Below are 23,462 nucleotides of genomic sequence, written 5' to 3'. Positions count from 1 at the left end.
TCCTCGCCAATGCTTCGATCTTCATGCTCTCGTTTAGTAGTTGTTGGAAACTACACTGCATTAGGCCTACAAATTGGGTATGGGGTGTAGAGAGATGGTGTGTTCCACTCCAAGGTGTTCTCCAGGTTGCCTTTCCTGAGCTTCGATCTTCCGGCTCTTGTTTAGTAGTTCTTGGAAACTACACTGCATTAGGCCTACAAATTGGGTATGGGGTGTAGAGAGATGGTGTGTTCCACTCCAAGGTGTTCTCCAGGTTGCCTTTCCTGAACTTCTATCTTCAGGCTCTCATTAAATTGTGGTTAAACGGAACAACTGCATTTGGCGTACTAGTTGGTTTGGGGCCTACTATCGGTGTCTGCCACTCCTTGCTGTTCTCCTGGTTTCCTGTCCTGAAATTCCGTTTTCAGGCGCTCGTTAAGTAGTTGTTAATGTTAGACTGCATTTTGCCTACTAGTTGGGTTGGGGCCTACTATCGGTGTCTGCCACTCCTTGCTGTTCTCCTCCACTGAACAAAGCTGTGCCGCCTGTTTACTACGGTTGCCAATTTTGAACTGCATTTCGACTACTTACTGATTTGGGCCTACTCTCTGTGTCAGCCTCTCATTCCAGTTGTCCTCCACTGCAATGCCCCCTGGTTATTCCTGTGTTACCAATTTTGAACTGCATTTAGCCAACTTTATTCTTTGGGCCTATATCTGTGTTTCCTCCTCATCCTGCCCATTGCCCAGCCAGTGATAGATGAGTCTGCTGGTACATTGACCCATAACGCAACATTCCCCGTGCACGCTACACAACAACATTGTGACCCTGCTGAAAGTCAGGTTGCTCTTCCCGCATACCATACCACCTTACACGGGGACAAAGAGGAAGGTGCAGATGAAAGTGCAGGTTCCTTCATCAGGTGGGGGGGGAGGAATACTAGTTGGCGACGTCACTGGCACAGGGCCTCTCATAGTACGCAAAAGTGTTGCTGCCGGTGGGAGGCGCCCCCGCCGTGCAAACACACCGCTGTACTTTGAGGGGCCCTGTGCCAGTGCCAATGCCAACGAGTGGGCCCCCCCTGCTTGCTCAGGTTCACAGCACTTGCAAAGTTGAAATACTTACCTCTCCCTGCTCCACTGCCGTGACGTGGTCCAGATTTCCTGGGCCCACTAATTACTTGAACCAGCCCTACCCACCACAACTTTAGCCAAATGACCCCCAATTTCAAATGCCTTCCAATTATTATAAGGTAAATTACGCTTGACAAGCTTCATTAAGAAGAATGGATGGTTTTGACTTTAACCCCTTCATGACCCAGCCTATTTTGACCTTAAAGACCTTGCCGTTTTTTGCAATTCTGACCAGTGTCCCTTCATGAGGTAATAACTCAGGAACGCTTCAATGGATCCTAGCGGTTCTGAGATTGTTTTTTCGTGACATATTGGGCTTCATGTTAGTGGTAAATTTAGGTAAATAAATTCTGTGTTTATTTGTGATAAAAACGGAAATTTGGCGAAAATTTTGAAAATTTCGCAATTTTCACATTTTGAATTTTTATTCTGTTAAACCAGAGAGTTATGTGACACAAAATAGTTAATAAATAACATTTCCCACACGTCTACTTTACATCAGCACAATTTTGGAAACAAAATTTTTTTTTTGCTAGGAAGTTATAAGGGTTAAAATTTGACCAGCGATTTCTCATTTTTACAACGAAATTTACAAAACCATTTTTTTTAGGGACCACCTCACATTTGAAGTCAGTTTGAGGGGTCTATATGGCTGAAAATACCCAAAAGTGACACCATTCTAAAAACTGCACCCCTCAAGGTGCACAAAACCACATTCAAGAAGTTTATTAACCCTTCAGGTGCTTCACAGCAGCAGAAGCAACATGGAAGGAAAAAATGAACATTTAACTTTTTAGTCACAAAAATGATTTTTCAGCAACAATTTTTTTATTTTCCCAATGGTAAAAGGAGAAACTGAACCACGTAAGTTGTTGTCCAATTTGTCCTGAGTACGCTGATACCTCATATGTGGGGGTAAACCACTGTTTGGGCGCACGGCAGGGCTTGGAAGGGAAGGAGCGCCATTTGACTTTTTGAATGAAAAATTGGCTGCACTCTTTAGCGGACACCATGTCACATTTGGAGAGCCCCCGTGTGCCTAAAAATTGGAGCTCCCCCACAAGTGACCCCATTTTGGAAACTAGACGCCCCAAGGAACTTATCTAGATGCCTAGTGAGCACTTTAAACCCTCAGGTGCTTCACAAATTGATCCGTAAAAATGAAAAAGTACTTTTTTTCACAAAAAATTTATTTTCGCCTCAATTTTTTCATTTTCACATGGGCAATAGGATAAAATGGATCCTAAAATTTGTTGAGCAATTTCTCCCGAGTACGCCGATACCTCATATGTGGGGGTAAACCACTGTTTGGGCACACGGCAGGGCTCGGAAGGGAAGGCGCGCCTTTTAACTTTTTGAATGGAAAATTAGCTCCAATTGTTAGCGGACACCATGTCGCATTTGGAGAGCCCCTGTGTGCCTATGCAATGGAGCTCCCCCACAAGTGACCCCATTTTGGAAACTAGACCCCCCAAGGAACTTATCTAGATGCATACTGAGCACTTTAAACCCCCAGGTGCTTCACAGAAGTTTATAATGCAGAGCCATGAAAATAAAAAATAATTTTTCTTTTCTCAAAAATGATTTTTTAGCCTGGAATTTCCTATTTTGCCAATGGTAATAGGAGAAATTGGACCACAAATGTTGTTGTCCAGTTTGTCCTGAGTATGCAGATACCCCATATGTGGGGGTAAACCACTGTTTGGGCGCACGGCAGGGCTCAGAAGGGAAGGCACGCCATTTGGCTTTTTAAATGGAAAATTATCTCCAATCATTAGCGGACACCATGTCGCGTTTGGAGAGCCCCTGTGTGCCTAAACATTGGAGATCCCCCACAAATTACCCCATTTTGGAAACTAGACCCCCAAAGGAACTAATCTAGATGTGTAGTGAGCACTTTGAACCCTCAAGTGCTTCACAGAAGTTTATAACGCAGAGCCATGAAAAAAAAAAAAAATTATTTTCTCAAAAATGAATTTTAGCCCGCAATTTTTTATTTTCCCAAGGGTAACAGGAGAAATTTGACCCCAAAAGTTGTTGTCCAGTTTCTCCTGAGTACGCTGATACCCCATATGTGGGGGTAAACCACTGTTTAGGCACATGCTGGGGCTCGGAAGTGAAGTAGTGACGTTTTGAAATGCAGACTTTGATGGCATGCTCTGTGGGCGTCACGTTGCGTTTGCAGAGCCCCTGATGTGGCTAAACAGTAGAAACCCCCCACAAGTGACCCCATTTTGGAAACTAGACCCCGAAAGGAACTTATCTAGATGTGAGGTGAGCACTTTGAACCCCCAAGTGCTTCACAGAAGTTCATAACACAGAGCAGTGAAAATAATAAATACGTTTTCTTTCCTCAAAAATAATTTTTTAGCCCAGAATTTTTTATTTTCCCAAGGGTTACAGGAGAAATTGGACCACAAAAGTTGTTGTCCAGTTTCTCCTGAGTACGCTGATACCCCATGTGTGGGGGTAAACCACTGTTTGGGCACACGTGGGGGCTCAGAAGGGAAGTAGTGACTTTTGAAATGCAGACTTTGATGGAATGGTCTGCGGGCGTCACGTTGCGTTTGCAGAGCCCCTGGTGTGCCTAAACAGTAGAAACCCCCCACAAGTGACCCCATTTTGGAAACTAGACCCCCAAAGGAACTTATCTAGATGTGTGGTGAGCACTTTCAACCCCCAAGTGCTTTACAGAAGTTTATAACGCAGAGCCGTGAAAATAATAAATACGTTTTCTTTCCTCAAAAATAATTTTTTAGCCCAGAATTTTTTATTTTCCCAAGGGTTACAGGAGAAATTGGACCACAAAAGTTGTTGTCCAGTTTCTCCTGAGTACGCTGATGCCCCATGGGTGGGGGTAAACCACTGTTTGGGCACACGTGGGGGCTCAGAAGGGAAGTAGTGACTTTTGAAATGCAGACTTTGATGGAATGGTCTGCGGGCGTCACGTTGCGTTTGCAGAGCCCCTGGTGTGCCTAAACAGTAGAAACCCCCCACAAGTGACCCCATTTTGGAAACTAGACCCCCCAAGGAACTTATCTAGATATGTGGTGAGCACTTTGAACCCCCAAGTGCTTCACAGACGTTTACAACGCAGAGCCGTGAAAATAAAAAATCATTTTTCTTTCCTCAAAAATGATGTTTTAGCAAGCAATTTTTTATTTTCTCAAGGGTAACAGGAGAAATTGGACCCCAGTAATTGTTGCGCAGTTTGTCCTGAGTATGCTGGTACCCCATATGTGGGGGTAAACCACTGTTTGGGCACACGTCGGGGTTCGGAAGTGAGGGAGCACCATTTGAATTTTTGAATACAAGATTGGCTGGAATCAATGGTGGCGCCATGTTGCGTTTGGAGACCCCTTGAAGTGCCTAAACAGTGGAAACCCCTCAATTCTACCTCCAACACACCCCTAACCCTTATCCCAACTGTAGCCGTAACCCTAATCACAACCCTAACCCCAACACACCCCTAACCACAACCCTAACCCCAACACACCCCTAACCCTAACCACAACCCTAATTCCAACCCAACTCTAAGGCTATGTGCCAACGTTGCGGATTCGTATGAGATTTTTCAGCATCATTTTTGAAAAATCCGCGGGTAAAAGGCACTGCGTTTTACCTGTGGATTTACCGTGGATTTCCAGTGTTTTTTGTGCGGATTTCACCTGTGGATTCCTATTGAGGAACAGGTGTAAAACGCTGCGGAATCCGCACAAAGAATTGGCATGCTGCGGAAAATACAACGCAGCGTTCCCGCACGGTATTTTCTGCACCATGGGCACAGCGGATTTGGTTTTCCATATGTTTACATGGTACTGTAAACCTGATGGAACACTGCTGCGGATCCGCAGCGGCCAATCCGCACCGTGTGCACATAGCCTAATTCTAAAGGTATGTGCACACGCTGCGGAAAACGCTGCGGATCCGCAGCAGTTTCCCATGAGTTTACAGTTCAATGTAGACCTATGGGAACCAAAAATCGCTGTACACATGCTGCGGAAAAACTGCACGGAAACGCAGCGGTTTACATTCCGCAGCATGTCACTTCTTTCTGCGGATTCCGCAGCGGTTTTACAACTGCTCCAATAGAAAATCGCAGTTGTAAAACCGCAGTGAAATGCGCAGAAAAACCGCGGTAAATCCACGATAAATCGGCAGCGGTTTAGCACTGTGGATTTTTCAAATCCGCTGCGGAAAAATCCGCATAGGACCAGAATACGTGTGCAGATACCGAAACCCTAACCCTAGCCCTAACCCTACCCCTAACCCTACCCCTAACCCTAACCCTAACCCTACCCCTAACCCTACCCCTAACCCTAACCCTAGTTCTTACCCCAACCTTAGTGAAAAAAAAAAAATTCTTTATTTTTTTTATTGTCCCTATCTATGGGGGTGACAAAGGGGGGGGGTCATTTACTATTTTTTTTATTTTGATCACTGAGATAGGTTATATCTCAGTGATCAAAATTCACTCTGGAACGAATCTGCCGGCCGGCAGATTCGGCGGGCGCACTGCACATGCGCCCGCCATTTTGGAAGATGGCGGCGCCCAGGAAAGAAGACGGACGGACCTCGGGCGGCCAGGTAAGTATAAGGGGGGGGGGAGATCAGGGCACGGGGGGGGGCGTCGGAGCACGGGGGGGTGGATCGGAGCATGGGGGGGGGTGGATCGGAACACGGGAGGGAGGATTGGAGCACGGGGAAGGATTGGAGCACGGGGTGAGGGATCGCTGTGCGGGGGGGGTGGATCGGAGCTCGGGGGGGGGGGCGCTGTGTGCGGGGGGGGATCGGAGTGCGGGGGGGTTTGATTGGAGCGCGCGGGGGGTGTGATTGGTGCACGGGGAAGCGGACAGGAGGACGGGGGAGCGGAGCACAGGACGGAGGGGAGCGGACCACAGATCGGGGGGCTGGGGGGGCGATCGGAGGGGTGGGGTGGGTGCACATAACTGTTTCCAGCCATGGCCGATGATATTGCAGCATCGGCCATGGCTGGATTGTAATATTTCACCAGTTTTTTAGGTGAAATATTACAAATCGCTCTGATTGGCAGTTTCACTTTCAACAGCCAATCAGAGCGATTGTAGCCACGAGGGGGTGAAGCCACCCCCCCTGGGCTAAACTACCACTCCCCCTGTCCCTGCAGATCGGGTGAAATGGGAGTTAACCCTTTCACCCGGCCTGCAGGGACGCGATCTTTCCATGACGCATATGCTGCGTCATGGGTCGGAATGGCACCGACTTTCATGACGCAGCGTATGCGTCAAAGGTCGGGAAGGGGTTAAAATGGGCACTCTAGGTGTTTTCCTGGCCCCCACTCACTGCCGACTATGCTGCCCCATTGACTTGCATTGGGTTTCGTGTTTCGGTCGATCCCGACTTTACGTCATAATCGGCCGATTTCACTCGACCCGACTTTTGAGATAGTCGGGTTTCGCGAAACCCGGCTCGACTCTAAAAAGGTCAAGGTCGCTCAACTCTAGTCGCTAGTCTTACCCATGATGGGGGTTTTGAGTAATGAACCAGGCAGGGAGTTTATAAAAGCCTCAGGTATCTTTTGCATGTGTTTAGAGTTAATTAGTTGATTCAGAAGATTAGGGTAATAGGTCGTTTAGAGAACCTTTTCTTGATATGCTAATTTATTGAGACAGGTTTTTTGGGTTATCAGGAGTTGTATGCCAAAATCATCAGTATTAAAACAATAAAAGACCTGACAAATTTCAGTTGGTGGATAATGAATCTATAATATATGAAAGTTTAATTGTAATCATTACATTATGGTAAATAATGAAATTTAACACTATATGCTAATTTTTTGAGAAGGACCTGTAGATCCCATAATCCACATAGATTTAGTAATCCTAGGGTTAGTCCCGTAATCCAAGGCAGCGTAGATGGAAATGGTTCAAAAAAATCCACACAAGTGTATATAAACATTGAAAAAAAAAAAAAATATATATATATGCAAAGACCACCAAAGGCCATGCACCTAGATCCTTAGATATGATGAAGGTTACTAAAGGGCAAAAATGACGCCAGCACACCATTCCACCAGTCTGCATTTTAAAACGTCACTACTTCACTTCCGAGCCCCGATGTGTGCCCAAACAGTGGTCCCCCCACATATGGGGTATCAGCGTACTCAGGACAAACTGGACAACAAATTTTGGGGTCCAATTTCTCCTCTTACCCTTATGAAAATTAAAAATTGTGAGCTAAAAATCATTTTTGAGGGGAAAAAAAAGGATTTTTTATTTTCACGTCTCTACGTTATAAATTTCTGTGAAGCATTTGGGGGTTCAAAGTGCTCACCACACACCTAGATAAATTTCGTAATGGGTCTAGTTTCCAAAATGGGGTCACTTGTGGGGGGTTTCCACTGTTTAGGCACATCAGGGGCTCTCGAAACGCGACATGGCGTCCGATCTCAATTCCAGCCAATTCTGCATTGAAAAAGTCAAACGTAACTCCTTCTCTTCCGAGCTCTGCCATGCACCCAGATTGTGGTTTACCCCAACATATGGGGTATCGGCGTACTCAGGACAAACTGCACAACAACCTTTGGGGTCTAATTTCTCCTAATACCCTTGTGAAAATAAAAATTTGGGGGTGAAAAGATCATTTTTGTAGAAAAAATGCGATTTTTTTATTTTCACAGCTCTACGTTATAAACTTCTGTGAAGCACCTGGGGGTTTAAAGTGCTCACCACACATCTAGACAAGTTTGTTAAAGCGTCTATTTTCCAAAATGGTGTCACTGTTTAGGCACATCAGGGGCTCTCCAAACTCAACATGGCGTCCGATCTCAATTCCAGCCAATTCTGCATTGAAAAAGTCAAACGGTGCTCCTTCTCTTCCAAGGTCTGCCGTGTGCCCAAACAGTGGTTTACCCCCACACATGGGGTATCGACGTACTCAGAAGAATTTGCACAACAACTTTGATGGTCTAATTTCTCCTGTTACCTTTGTGAAAATAAGAATTTGTGGGCGAAAAAATCATTTTTGTGTAAAAATGTGATTTTGTTTATTTTCACGGCTCGTTATAAACTTCTGTGAAGTACTTGGGGGTTCAAAGTGCTCATCGCACATCTAGATAAGTTCCTTAAGGGGTCTAGTTTCCAAAATGGTGTCACTTATGGGGATTTCCACTGTTTAGGCACATCAGGGGCTCTCCAAACGCGACATGGCATCCAATCTCAATTCCAGCCAATTCTGCATTGAAAAAGTCAAATGGTGCTCCTTCTCTTCCAAGCCCTGCCGTGCGCCCAAACAGTGGTTTACCCCCACATATGGGGCATCAGCGTTTTCAAGAGAAATTACACAACACAGTTTGTGGTTCATTTTCTCTTTTTACACTTGTGAAAATAACAAAAATTGGTTCTGAAGTAAAATGTTTGCAAAAAAAAGTTAAACATTCATTTTTTCTTTCCACATTGTTTCAGTTCTTGTGAAGAATGTAAAGAGTTAATAAACTTCTTGTATGTGGTTTTGAGCACCTTGAGGGGTGTAGTTTTTAGAATAGTGTCAAGTTTGGGTATTTTCTGTCATGTATACCCCTCAAAGTGACTTTAAATGGGAGATGGTCCCTAAAAAAAATGGTTTTGTAAATTTTGTTGTAAAAATTAGAAATTGCTGGTCAAATTTTAACCCTTATAACTTCCTAACAAAAAAAAATGTTTCCAAAATTGTACTGATGTAAAGTAGACATGTGGGAAATGTTATTTATTAACTATTTTGTGTGACATATCTCTCTGATTTAAGGGCATAAAAATGCAAAATTTTAAAAATTTTCACCATATTTCCATTTTTTCATAAAAATCTCAAGTAATATCGAAGAAATGTTACCACTACCATGAAGTACAATATGTCATGAAAAAACATTCTCAGAGTCAGGGGGATCCGTTAAAGCGTTCCGTAGTTATAACCTCATAAAGTGACAGTGGTCAGAATTGCAAAAATTGGCTCCGTCATTAAGTACCAAATTGGCTCTGTCACTAAGGGGTTAAATTATATCAGGAACTCCATTTTATCTCATTGTCAGAGAACCATTTAACATATTTTTGTGCAGTAATTCTGTATTGGTTGATTTTTGTTATAGTGCCTAGAGCTTCAATAATATAGGTGGTACAGTTACTTTAAGCTTGTGGTCAAACTTGCTACTAAAAAGTCAAAAATAATGTTTCAAAACGTATCCTATTGCCTTAATTTACTCATTAACTGAGGAATGCAACAATATATAATACATATAACTTAAAAAAATTGTGATTCAAAAATAAGCTATGTACATGACTGTGCAGCTTGGATAAAAATCTAACACAAAAACTTAAATATATTATGAAATAATCCCCTTTGCTAAATTCCATATTGCAATGTTTTGCAGGTACAAATCATTCTAGGTACTCAGCAGCCCCTATACAGTAACATTGTGGAGGATGAAGGTGGTCTAGTTACTACTGTGGCCAGACAGCATGATGCAAATTTGCTGAGAAGAAGTGAGAAGTCCAGCAGCGCCAATCAGGTCTTAGATGGCTACCAGCAAATGTTTGATTCAGTTCATGTGAAGAAGTTGCTAACAGAAGCGCTGAGAGAATACAACAAAGTGAATCCCAGATTGAGCATCACATTTTACCAGGTCTGTGGCTGTGACTTGTTCAGCTGTCATTCATACTGTAGCGTGGCTCATAAATTATTAAGGAGATCATTGTGTGCTCACTGAACTTGAGTACAAGACGTATTGATCTATTTCTCTTAGGAAAATCCTTTGTTAAATGAACTATCTTGTTGGAAAGAACAGACTCATTTCAAACGGATTTTCTGTTTCTGTCTATTAATCTCTGAAAAGGGAGGTTATTGATGTATAGCCTTTTCTTTGTATACGTATTTGATATCTTAATGCCTGTTTCGAGAACAAAGGTCTTCCGGAAGGATGTCTGTTATGTCTAGTATTTCAAGGCAGTCTCTATATCGTGCCATTTTCAATATTCATTTCTTCAGACAGACAGATGGAACATACATGCTGTACTAATACAACTACGACAAAGCATTGCTCTCTTCTGTGCCAGTAGGCAGAATGGTCGATAGCCTGTTAAGAAATAATAAAAAAAGCACAATCTTCTAGTAAAAGCTTCTGTGAAATTACATAACATGTTTGTTTTGGCGCAACATTTCAACCCTTTCTCACTAGGAAAAAAAAATTAAGTGAGACAGAGACATGATGTATTTTTTTTCTAATAAATTTCTATTCTTAGCCAAATGTTATATCTAACCACCATATGCAGTGTTGAACTGAAGTGCCCAGGGCTCATAGGTAGAATGTATTCCTTGGGCTCATCCTAATGCTACTGTACATTGAAATATTACATGAAAAAACAGAAACAGACCCCCTGGGAAAAATCCCAAATACACCAATTAGGTGCAATATAACTCCAATAATAAAAATTAAAAAAAAGTTAGAATAATAACCAAACAATTAAAAAGCAAAGATACCTCACAACTATCAAACACAATGGTGTTAGGGCCAAGATAGTATCCTAAGGACACACGCCCCTTGATTAAGCAGGGGGAAATGCGCGACGGGGCTCAGCACACGTGGGTCTGCACCACTGTTATGTACGGATGGTAACTATTTCTTGATTCTTCCTTAACCCCTGTGGGCTGTCATTACTATATTACTTTAAGACTATTTTTGCCCTTAGGATTTACAGGATTCATGCTCAGACACTTTATTATTTTTTGTGATATGTCTTAATATACAGTGGGGCAAAAAAGTATTTAGTCAGTCAGCAATAGTGCAAGTTCCACCACTTAAAAAGATGAGAGGCGTCTGTAATTTACATCATAGGTAGACCTCAACTATGGGAGACAAACTGAGAAAGAAAAATCCAGAAAATCACATTGTCTGTTTTTTTAACATTTTATTTGCATATTATGGTGGAAAATAAGTATTTGGTCAGAAACAAACAATCAAGATTTCTGGTTCTCACAGACCTGTAACTTCTTCTTTAAGAGTCTCCTCTTTCCTCCACTCATTACCTGTAGTAATGGCACCTGTTTAAACTTGTTATCAGTATAAAAAGACACCTGTGCACACCCTCAAACAGTCTGACTCCAAACTCCACTATGGTGAAGACCAAAGAGCTGTCAAAGGACACCAGAAACAAAATTGTAGCCCTGCACCAGGCTGGGAAGACTGAATCTGCAATAGCCAACCAGCTTGGAGTGAAGAAATCAACAGTGGGAGCAATAATTAGAAAGTGGAAGACATACAAGACCACTGATAATCTCCCTCGATCTGGGGCTCAACGCAAAATCCCACCCCGTGGGGTCAGAATGATCACAAGAACGGTGAGCAAAAATCCCAGAACCACGCGGGGGGACCTAGTGAATGAACTGCAGAGAGCTGGGACCAATGTAACAAGGCCTACCATAAGTAACACACTACGCCACCATGGACTCAGATCCTGCAGTGCCAGACGTGTCCCACTGCTTAAGCCAGTACATGTCTGGGCCCGTCTGAAGCTTGCTAGAGAGCATTTGGATGATCCAGAGGAGTTTTGGGAGAATGTCCTATGGTCTGATGAAACCAAACTGGAACTATTTGGTAGAAACACAACTTGTCGTGTTTGGAGGAAAAAGAATACTGAGTTGCATCCATCAAACACCATACCTACTGTAAAGCATGGTGGTGGAAACATCATGCTTTGGGGCTGTTTCTCTGCAAAGGGGCCAGGACGACTGATCCGGGTACATGAAAGAATGAATGGGGCCATGTATCGTAAGATTTTGAGTGCAAACCTCCTTCCATCAGCAAGGGCATTGAAGATGAAACGTGGCTGGGTCTTTCAACATGACAATGATCCAAAGCACACCGCCAGGGCAACGAAGGAGTGGCTTCGTAAGAAGCATTTCAAGGTCCTGGAGTGGCCTAGCCAGTCTCCAGATCTCAACGCTATAGAAAACCTTTGGAGGGAGTTGAAAGTCCGTGTTGCCAAGCGAAAAGCCAAAAACATCACTGCTCTAGAGGAGATCTGCATGGAGGAATGGGCCAACATACCAACAACAGTGTGTGGCAACCTTGTGAAGACTTACAGAAAACGTTTGACCTCTGTCATTGCCAACAAAGGATATATTACAAAGTATTGAGATGAAATTTTGTTTCTGACCAAATACTTATTTTCCACCATAATATGCAAATAAAATGTTAAAAAAACAGACAATGTGATTTTCTGGATTTTTTTTCTCAGTTTGTCTCCCATAGTTGAGGTCTACCTATGATGTAAATTACAGACGCCTCTCATCTTTTTAAGTGGTGGAACTTGCACTATTGCTGACTGACTAAATACTTTTTTGCCCCACTGTATGTGTGATGCCTTTATGTTATTACAGCTATATTGCATATGTAACATACATACAGTATATACTTATATATATTGAATTTGTTTTTTGGTTATCCAGACTGGTCATAGGCATCACACTGTATATTAAACAGCATGTCCTCTACTGATCTGTTCTATATACATAAATCTATACCACCCTATATTATACATAAGACTTAAATTTTATGTATGTGCTTACAATGCTATCTTGGGCCTGATCTCATTGTGTTTTGATAGTTGTGAAATAACTTTGCTTTTTAATTGTTGTGATTATTTAACTTGTTTTCAATGCATTTTTTATTTTATTTTTGTAGTATTATTGCACCTAATTGGTCTCTGAGATTTTTCCCATGAGACCTGTTTCTGGTCTCTCGTTGGATTATGAACATCCGCATTACTTTAACTAGTGAATCTATATAAGGATTGTTGTTGAGATTAAAATATTACATGTTCATATACAGTACATGTTCATATTTACAGTGTGCAAGACAGAACTGTATTGTACTGTACACTACACTATTCAAAGTACATTTTTCTTAAACAATGAAAACACGGGGATAATAGAAAAAAAAGACTAAATTCAATCTCATTTTTTGATGCACTTGCATTTTTAATACGATTTTATATCGGCTGTGGCATTTGATCCCAGCCATATATCTATTCGCAGCCACTCGTATGTCGGCTGTATAAAACAGTAAAGAGCAGCAAATGATAATGAAGGGCACAGCTCATGTAACTGAACTATGACTCCAATACAATACCACAGTAGGTTTCAGCAAGAGACTCTACAGCTACTAGCAAGTCCTGAAGGTATACATATGTCAGGAAATACTTGTAGTTCCAAAGTGCCAACGATTCAGCCACAGATTGTCTGCAACTGTCATGCACTGCAGGCACCTATGTAATAAAGAATAGGACCATACAGAACAAGGAGGAAGCTATGCAATAAGGGATAGAGTGATCCATAATAAGAGTTATCACTGTGTAATAAGGGACAGGGTTCTATATTACAAAAGTGGACACTAGGTAATAATGGATTGTTCTATGCATAGCAAAGGAGGACATTATGTAATATGGGTGCAATACGATTATGCTATTGTTCTATGGAGACCGATGACGTGAGTCAGAATGACGACAAACACGGTATATCACAGTTCAAGATATATATATATATATATATATATATATATATATATATATATTGTAGGGAGATGAACTTCAGATAACTGATGCAAACTGCAGCTTTACAGATAAGCAATTAAACAGTCTCAAGAATATGCAGATATTAGAAGTACAGACCGAGGGTGCAAGTACAAGTCCAGCAATGCAGTATCCAGAGGTCAGAGTCCAGGCTGGCTCCCAGCTGAGGGGCAGACCGTAGCAGAGGTGGGTGCAGAGCAGGTGAAGAGTCTTTCCGGTGGTACGTAGATCCAGAAGCAAGCGGGGTATCCCGAGGAGTAGAAGAACAAGCAGGTTGCAAGTCCTTGAGCTTGGCAGCAAGTGAGATACAAGATACACAAGCAAGGTATAGTGTGCAGAGTTCCTTTATATATGCAGCAGACAGGAAACAAGGAGTATCAGACAGGAAACAAGATGGCCCCCATGAAGCCAGCCACTCCATCTTGGGTAAGGGCAGAATCCAACAGAACTAAGGACAAGAACAGACAAAAACAGGTATGCAGTCTCAGTCCTTACATTACTCTCCTCTTTAAAGATCTCCTCTGGACGTTCTTATATCTGGTTTATTGGGATATCTGCTGTGGAACTGTCTGATCAGATGAGGAGCATGAATATTTTCTAGAGGTTCCCAGGAATTCTCCTCAGATGACTATCATTGCCACTTTACCAGATACTGAAGTCGTCCCCTATGAATCCGAGAATCGATGATCTTCTCCACGATGAATTCCTCCTGCCCATCTATGAGAATTGGATCAGGAGGAGCAGATGTGCGCCCGGAGAAAGGATTTGCCACTACCGGTTTAAGCAGGGAAACATGAAAGACAGGATGTATTTTTAAAGAATTAGGCAACTTGAGTCGGCATGCTACAGAACTCACTATGCTACTGATCTTGTACGGACCAACATATTTTTGCCCCAATTTAGATGTTGGAACTCTGAGTTTCAAGTTCTTTGTTGAGAGCCAGACCATGTCTCCTACCTTGTATGTGGGTACTGGTTTACGGAATCTGTCTGCTGCCTTCTTGTATCTTTCTTGTGCTGTGGTCAGCGTCTGCTTTAGAACTTCCAGATTCTGCTGCAGAGACGAAATGCGGTCGGCTACCGCAGGTACAGACATGTCTATTGGAAGTCTAGGAAGAATGCTGGGATGATATCCCTTATTAGCAAAAAATGGAGACATTTTGGTGGATGCACTCTGTGAGTTATTGTATGTGAATTCAGCCAGCGGAAGCAGATTCACCCAAACATCCTGTAAGTGACAGACATAGCAACGCAGATATTGCTCCAAAGTTTGATTGGTCCGTTCAGTTTGGCCATTAGACTGCGGATGGAAAGCAGATGACAAATTTACCTTGATGTCCAGAGCAGCACAAAAACTTTGCCAAAATTTTGAAGTAAATTGGACCCCTCGATCAGATATTACTTCATCCGGGACTCCATGTAATTGAAAAATATTTTGTACGATAAGATCCGCAGTCTGTTTGGCCGTCGGTAACCCGGTACAAGGAATGAAATGAGCAGCTTTGGTTAATCGGTCAACTACTACTAGAATCGTGCTCTTCCCTTGGGATGTAGGCAACTCTACGATAAAGTCCATTGATATAGACCCCCAGGGACGAGATGGAATAGGAAGAGGTTGCAATAGTCCTGTAGGCGAGGAGCGAGGAACTTTTGATCTGGCACATACCTCACATGGTGACACGTACAGTCGCACGTCTTTTTGGAAAGTTGGCCACCAAAAGAAACGAGACACAAATTCTTGAGTTTTCTGAACTCCTCTATGACCAGCAATCTTAGAGTCATGCATCAGTTTCAGTACTCTTAATTTCATTGTTTCCGGGACATACAGACGTTGTCCCTGAAGCCAAAGGCCATTTTTCAAGGTTAAATTTACCTGATAAGGTGGTTGAATTAGAAGTGAATCTGTGGCGTAGGCCTCCTTAATATCCTTTAATAGATCTTGATTATGCAGCATACTTACAAAGTTTTGTTCTGATAGTATGGTCCTTGAAGGTGAAGCTGAGGTTGCGTCATCCGAATGAATCCTGGATAGAGCGTCGGCCTTCCCATTGCGAGAACCTGGTCTATAGGAAATAATGAAATCAAATTGGTTAAGAAACAGATTCCACCGTGCTTGTCTGGGTTTTAGACACCTTGCCGACCTCATGAATTCAAGATTTCGGTGATCCGTGAGCACAACAGTCTGTTGGGATGCTCCCTGTAGCAGATGCCTCCATTCTTTGAATGCGGCTATAATTGCCAACAACTCTTTATTCCCAACGTCGTAATTCTTTTCTGCAGGTGACAACTTTTGGGAGAGAAAAGCACAAGGGTGTAGAAGATCTTTCTCACCTGTTCTCTGCGAGAGTATGGCCCCTATAGCACAGTCCGAGGCATCGACTTCCACTATGAACGCCCGATCTGGGTCTGGATGCACGAGAATAGGGGCCAAAGTAAATTTAGCCTTCAATTTAGAAAATGCTAGTTGTGCCTGTGGTAACCAAACAAACGGCGTCTTCTTCCGAGTCAATTGAGTGATGGGTGCGACAATCTACGAAAAGTTTTTAATGAACCGCCTGTAAAAATTGGTGAATCCAATGAATCATTGGACCTCCTTCACAGAACTGGGAATTGGCCACTCTTGAATAGCTTGTGTCTTGCTTGCATCCATGCTGAGGCCCTGGGGAGAAATAACATAGCCCAGAAATTGTATTTCCGTTTTGTGAAACTCACATTTCTCCAGTTTGATGTATAAATGGTTTTGCCGTAAATGATCCAGAACCATTCTCACATGCCGCTGGTGATCCTCGATATTGCTGGAAAAAATTAAAATGTCATCCAAATAAATCACAACAAAAATATCGAGTATGTCTCTAAAAATATCATTTGCCAGATGTTGGAATGTAGCCGGTGCATTGCGCAAACCAAAAGACATAACGAGATACTCAAAATGTCCATAACGTGACTGGAAAGCTGTTTTCCACTCGTCCCCGGGTCGAATCCGTACTAAATTGTAGGAACCACGGAGATCTAATTTTGTGAAGATCTTGGCGTGTCGCACCCTCTCGAGTAATTCGGGAATTAGTGGAAGTGGATAAGAGTTTCTTATAGTAACCTTGTTAAGTTCACGGTACTCAATACACGGGCGGAGAGAGCCATCCTTCTTTTTGACAAAGAAGATTGGGGCACCTGCTGGGGAGGAAGATGGTCGTATAAATCCCTTTGCTAAGTTCTCATCAATATATTCTTTAAGAGCTTTTAATTCAGGTCCAGACAAGGGATAAATATTCCCAAATGGAATCGCGGCACCAGGGAGTAGTTCTACAGGGCAGTCGTATGGTCGGTGCGGTGGCAATTTGTCTGCATTTTTTTTATCGCATACATCCACAAAATCTTGATATTCAATTGGTAATTTTAACTCAACTGTAATTGCTGACCTGACTGAAGTTAATTCTCCAGATGATGTCTGTTTACTTGGAAACTGCAATTCTTTTGTCTTCCAATCGATAGTGGGATTTTGCCGCTGTAACCATGGTAACCCTAGAATTATAGGGAAGTGAGGAGAGGAAATTAGCAAAAACGACAGTTTTTCAGAATGATCTGCTCCCATACGAATTTTCAGAGGTGTTGTTTGAAAGCCTACTGGCCCAGATACCAACGGAGACCCATCTACGGTCTCCATTAACACCGGTGAGCGTCTCTTCTGCGAGTGTATACCATGTTTTTTAGCGAATGCAATGTCCATGCAATTGCGGCTAGCCCCAGAGTCAATCATGGCTGTACTAGTAACCCAACAGGATTGCACCCAGATCTTAATGGGAATAGTACAAAGTGAGTCTTTTCTGACATCGCCTGAGATTGACGTAGCAGAACTTATTGAAAATACATCCCCATCAACAGGTGACGATGCTACTGAACTACAATCAGGAAAGTCTGGATTTTCATCTGACATCACTTTTGCGCAAGAAATTGACTGAGAGCATACAGAAGAGACATCAGAAAAGTCACATTCGATTACCGCAGCTGCGGACTTGCGATTTTTTCCCGGACAGACCGAGATATAGTGACCCGATTTTCCACAGTAGAAACATAAATTTTCTCTGAAGCGATGTTCCTTGCGTGCGTCGATGGTACTCCTCCGAACCGCATCAACCTGCATAGGTTCAGGCTCTGCTGGAGAAGACGACCTGTTTTGAGTTTCCCTGGAGGAGGATGGGAGGAATATAGGGTTATTACGGTTGGCCTCCGCCCACTTCTCTTGCCGGCGTTCGGTGAGACGAATATCTATCCGGATACAATGATTTATAAAGTCAGTCAGATTAATAGGTGATTCACCCCGAGCCAATTCATTCTTAATAGTAGCAGACAAACCCCTCCTGAATACTGCATATTTTGCTGAGTCACACCATGTAGTGTCCAGCACCCACCTCCGAAATTCCATAGCATATTCCACGACAGGACGCTTTCCTTGACGAAGTGTTAATAAAGCAGCCTCTGCAGTGAGGTTTCGGTTGGGATCATCGAACATCTGACACATTGCAGTAATAAAGTCATTCAGAGAATTTAGACATGCATCATTGGTTTCAATCAGAGGATTAGCCCAGGCTAAGGCTTTGTTTGTCAGCAACATTATCATGGTTAACACCTTGTCCCGTTCAGTTGAGAACTGAGCTGCACGTGCTGAAAAATATAACTGACACTGATTCAGAAACCCACGGAATTTCTCTCTTTCTCCACCAAACCTGAATGGTGGGAGTTTGGGAAAAACCGGACCCGGAGCTGGACTTGGAACTGGGGCTGGAACCGCAGCTACAGCTGTAGTCTCCACATTTGAGAGGCGAGTGGCTAGAGACTGGATAAATGTATCAGCCACATTTGCATTATGATTAGTTTGAGACTCCAATGCCCCCAGCTGTGTCTTAATTGCCTGAAGCTCCGCATGCAGTCCTGTGACAAATGAGCACAGCTTTTTCACCCGTGCCTCCATAGAATCTGACCCAGTGATCTCCATTTTCTTTGAGGCTTGTGTATTCTGTAATAAGATTATGCTATTGTTCTATGGAGACCGATGACGTGAGACCGTAGCAGAGGTGGGTGCAGAGCAGGTGAAGAGTAACAGAGTCTTTCCGGTGGTACGTAGATCCAGAAGCAAGCGGGGTATCCCGAGGAGTAGAAGAACAAGCAGGTTGCAAGTCCTTGAGCTTGGTAGCAAGTGAGATACAAGATACACAAGCAAGGTATAGTGTGCAGAGTTCCTTTATATATGCAGCAGACAGGAAACAAGGAGTATCAGACAGGAAACAAGATGGCCCCCATGAAGCCAGCCACTCCATCTTGGGTAAGGGCAGAATCCAACAGAACTAAGGGCAAGAACAGACAAAAACAGGTATGCAGTCTCAGTCCTTACAATGGGTCAGCACTATACATAACAAGAGAGGGCACTATCTAATAAGGGACAGAGCTCTACATAATAAAAGAGGACACTGTCACATCTCTGTCTGAACATGCTGCTGCATAGGTGGCACCACACTAATACTGCAGTTACTGTTGGACAAGAACTGACTATTTAGCTGTAGGATTGCTGAGACTAGATCTCCCTTTCTGTCGACCTGTGTTTTGCTGCAGTGACCTTGTAATGTAATTAGATCTTTGCTGGTAGCCATGGGCGAGTCTCCTTTTTATATAAGGAGACAGTCTCTGGATGCACTTATTTCATTATGCTAGTCACTTTGATCCATTGCTCCTGTTGTGCTACTGTGCTTATACCATTTTTTGACCTTGACTTGTATTTTGACACAAGATTGATTTCTGATATTGTCCCTGAAGTGGTCTCTTGGTATCAATCTTGAATGATAAAATCTATTGCTGTTAGCTTTCATCACAGGGTAGCAGCTGACTTTGTGGCCCCAGCTCAGGGGTCTCTTTGTAAGTCCAGATCTTTGTGCAGTAAATAAAGGTCAGCGTAACCCTTGGGATCTGGTAAATGGAGTGGCTTGTGCTAAGCTTGCACGGAAAGCCCTATTAACTGCTTCCAGACTGCCACAAGCATTGTACCTGCGGCACTATGTAATAATGGACAGTGCTATAAATAACAAAAAAAAGACAATATGTATTGAGCAATAGGTGCTATGCATAAGGGAGGATCTGTGTGATAAGGGATGGCAGTATACAAAATAAGAGAGGGTGCTATGTATTAAGGGAAGGAACTATATAGAAGACTAGATGGCAGCCCGATTCTAAAGAATCGGGAGTCTAGAATCCATATACAGTGGGGCAAAAAAGTATTTAGTCAGTCAGCAATAAAGCAAGTTCCACCACTTAAAAAGATGAGAGGCGTCTGTAATTTACATCATAGGTAGACCTCAACTTTGGGAGACAAACTGAGAAAAAAAAATCCAGAAAATCACATTGTCTGTTTTATTTATCATTTTTTTTGCATATTATGGTGGAAAATAAGTATTTGGTCAGAAACAAACAATCAAGATTTCTGGCTCTCACAGACCTGTAACTTCTTCTTTAAGAGTCTCCTCTTTCCTCCACTCATTACCTGTAGTAATGGCACCTGTTTAAACTTGTTATCAGTATAAAAAGACACCTGTGCACACCCTCAAACAGTCTGACTCCAAACTCCACTATGGTGAAGACCAAAGAGCTGTCAAAGGACACCAGAAACAAAATTGTAGCCCTGCACCAGGCTGGGAAGACTGAATCTGCAATAGCCAACCAGCTTGGAGTGAAGAAATCAACAGTGGGAGCAATAATTAGAAAATGGAAGACATACAAGACCACTGATAATCTCCCTCGATCTGGGGCTCCACGCAAAATCCCACCCCGTGGGGTCAGAATGATCACAAGAACGGTGAGCAAAAATCCCAGAACCACGCGGGGGGACCTAGTGAATGAACTGCAGAGAGCTGGGACCAATGTAACAAGGCCTACCATAAGTAACACACTACGCCACCATGGACTCAGATCCTGCAGTGCCAGACGTGTCCCACTGCTTAAGCCAGTACATGTCCGGGCCCGTCTGAGGTTTGCTAGAGAGCATTTGGATGATCCAGAGGAGTTTTGGGAGAATGTCCTATGGTCTGATGAAACCAAACTGGAACTGTTTGGTAGAAACACAACTTGTCGTGTTTGGAGGAAAAAGAATACTGAGTTGCATCCATCAAACACCATACCTACTGTAAAGCATGGTGGTGGAAACATCATGCTTTGGGGCTGTTTCTCTGCAAAGGGGCCAGGACGACTGATCCGGGTACATGAAAGAATGAATGGGGCCATGTATCGTGAGATTTTGAGTGCAAACCTCCTTCCATCAGCAAGGGCATTGAAGATGAAACGTGGCTGGGTCTTTCAACATGACAATGATCCAAAGCACACCACCAGGGCAACGAAGGAGTGGTTTCGTAAGAAGCATTTCAAGGTCCTGGAGTGGCCTAGCCAGTCTCCAGATCTCAACCCTATAGAAAACCTTTGGAGGGAGTTGAAAGTCCGTGTTGCCAAGCGAAAAGCCAAAAACATCACTGCTCTAGAGGAGATCTGCATGGAGGAATGGGCCAACATACCAACAACAGTGTGTGGCAACCTTGTGAAGACTTACAGAAAACGTTTGACCTCTGTCATTGCCAACAAAGGATATATTACAAAGTATTGAGATTAAATTTTGTTTCTGACCAAATACTTATTTTCCACCATAATATGCAAATAAAATGTAAAAAAACCAGACAATGTGATTTTCAGGATTTTTTTTTCTCAGTTTGTCTCCCATAGTTGAGGTCTACCTATGATGTAAATTACAGACGCCTCTCATCTTTGTAAGTGGTGGAACTTGCACTATTGCTGACTGACTAAATACTTTTTTGCCCCACTGTATACTTTATTTATTCAAATGTAAGAATAATACAATTAATAAATAATAGTAAGAAAGAACAAAAAATGGCTGCACTCACCAGCTCTTGACAATTCTTGTTATTTAAGGTACAGTTACACAGGATCCATGAACATGCTTATGAGGGGAGGGATGAAAGACATCAGACGACAACTTTGCGTGTTGTGGCAAATGCCACAACAACGGTTCTTTGCTTAAGAACAATAATGTAAATAATAAATAATATGTATCAATAACTATGTATATTGGTATGTTCTATGACATTTTAAAATATTTCATTATTATGTGGAAAGGCTCTTAGTACCCATACTGGCGCATACTTGTGTGCCCATCAGGTATTTTCACAGTAATTTTACATCTGATGGGTTGGTATGAAACGTTTTTAATCATCTCTTGGGCTTAGCTAAGCCTTCATTTTAAATAATTCTAATAGGTACAACAGAAATAAAAGCCTTTTTGTGTACCCAAATTTTTTGTGTTTATTTTTACAGAAGTGTAAAATTTAAGAAATCAACGTTCATAGTACATCGATGAGCTAATATAAGCATGCCCATCAACCACATCACGGTAGCCTTTGAACTGATGGGTCCTAACTAACTGATTCCTATTTCTTAATACTCAGACCTCTTTCACATCTGCATGTTTCTGATATTTGCAGAAGTAATGTTAAAAACAATACAACTTCCACACTTGGCACCAAACAACTGACCTACAACACACTTTCAGCAAGTGCCATGCAATGTAGATGAAGCTTGGAGTTAACTTGCAGTAAATGCAGCAAACGCGGCTTCGGCAATTGCATTTAATGCAGCCACAACAAAAACACTGGTAAGTGGAGATTTTGTGGCGAAAACAGCAGAAACCACATGTGCCGCACCTGCCGCAAGTGAAGTACAAATTCCGTATACATTGCATGCAACTTACAGCAAGAGTGGCGTGGGTCAGCCCTTAGGCAGGAAGTGCAGAAATAGCCTTTTTTCCACCATAAATTCTCCAAATAGCAGAAAAATGTTGATGTGAAAGCAAAACCTCTATTCTTTCCCTATCTATCTAAAAATGTACCTATCTATATATCTATTTCTATGTACAGAACACACCTGAAGATAGAGATGTGTGTGAACAGCCATCCCACCCGTCTCTTACCTGTTCACAAAAACCTCACCCTTTTTAAAAACAAAATGAAATCTCTCAGCAGCTATACTGCTGGAGCTTCAAATACAGGTTCCTATCACCAAATACAGGCATTTGAATGATACACATCTTACATCTTGTACTTAATGTGTGTTCTACTTACCTATAAAAATATGTATTGATATATCATATTTCTAAATTTATGTAGATATGATATAGTTATTAACCCTATATGCTAATGAGTACGTATGTTATATACGTATTTCCTACATAAGTACTTAAAATCTATATGTCTATGGCTACACTAATTTTTTTTAATTTTTTTTATTTTTTCCTTATCTCTACACATAGATTTTGCCTATTGCTGTCTATGTTATTAGAAAAACTGAATAATGAAAAAAAAGAAAATTAAGTTTAAACTAAAATATTTTTGTACACAATATTACGTGTGAAGACTTTAGTACTATCAGCCAATAATTGTCCTTGAAGTGGTGTATTAACCACTTTAACCCTCACATTGCAACATTGCTTCACCCTGGAAAAAGCAACATACAATTGACCATGGGCAAAAGCAGGTTCTGGTAGATAAATGCCAACTCGATGGAGGGTCTGGCCTTGAGATTTATTTATGGTCATTGCAAATGCGGGCTTGATGGGAAATTGTCTCCGTCTTAATTTAAAAGGTAATCCAGTCTCTGATGGACACAAATCAATTTGTGAAATGAATACCACATTTCCTGCTGCTGACCCACTAATTACTTTAGCCAGTATGAT

The 23,462-nt window shown here is 42.3% G+C and overlaps 1 protein-coding gene across 1 annotated transcript in view; it reads left to right on the top strand.

Annotated features, from left to right (window-relative positions):
* The window catches only part of LOC138671660 (uncharacterized), a 967,572-nt gene that overhangs the window by 408,502 nt on the left and 535,608 nt on the right, over positions 1 to 23,462 (top strand). The window contains exon 62 of the mRNA XM_069759831.1: positions 9,493 to 9,744. Within this exon, the coding sequence (XP_069615932.1) occupies positions 9,493 to 9,744 (252 nt within the window). The remainder of the gene's footprint in view (positions 1 to 9,492; positions 9,745 to 23,462) is intronic.

The sequence above is a fragment of the Ranitomeya imitator genome, chromosome 3 (genome assembly GCF_032444005.1).
Source record: "Ranitomeya imitator isolate aRanImi1 chromosome 3, aRanImi1.pri, whole genome shotgun sequence".
Classification (NCBI taxonomy): Eukaryota; Metazoa; Chordata; class Amphibia; order Anura; family Dendrobatidae; genus Ranitomeya; species Ranitomeya imitator.
Note: the sequence above shows the minus strand (reverse complement) of the source record. Positions and strands in the feature narration are given on the sequence as shown.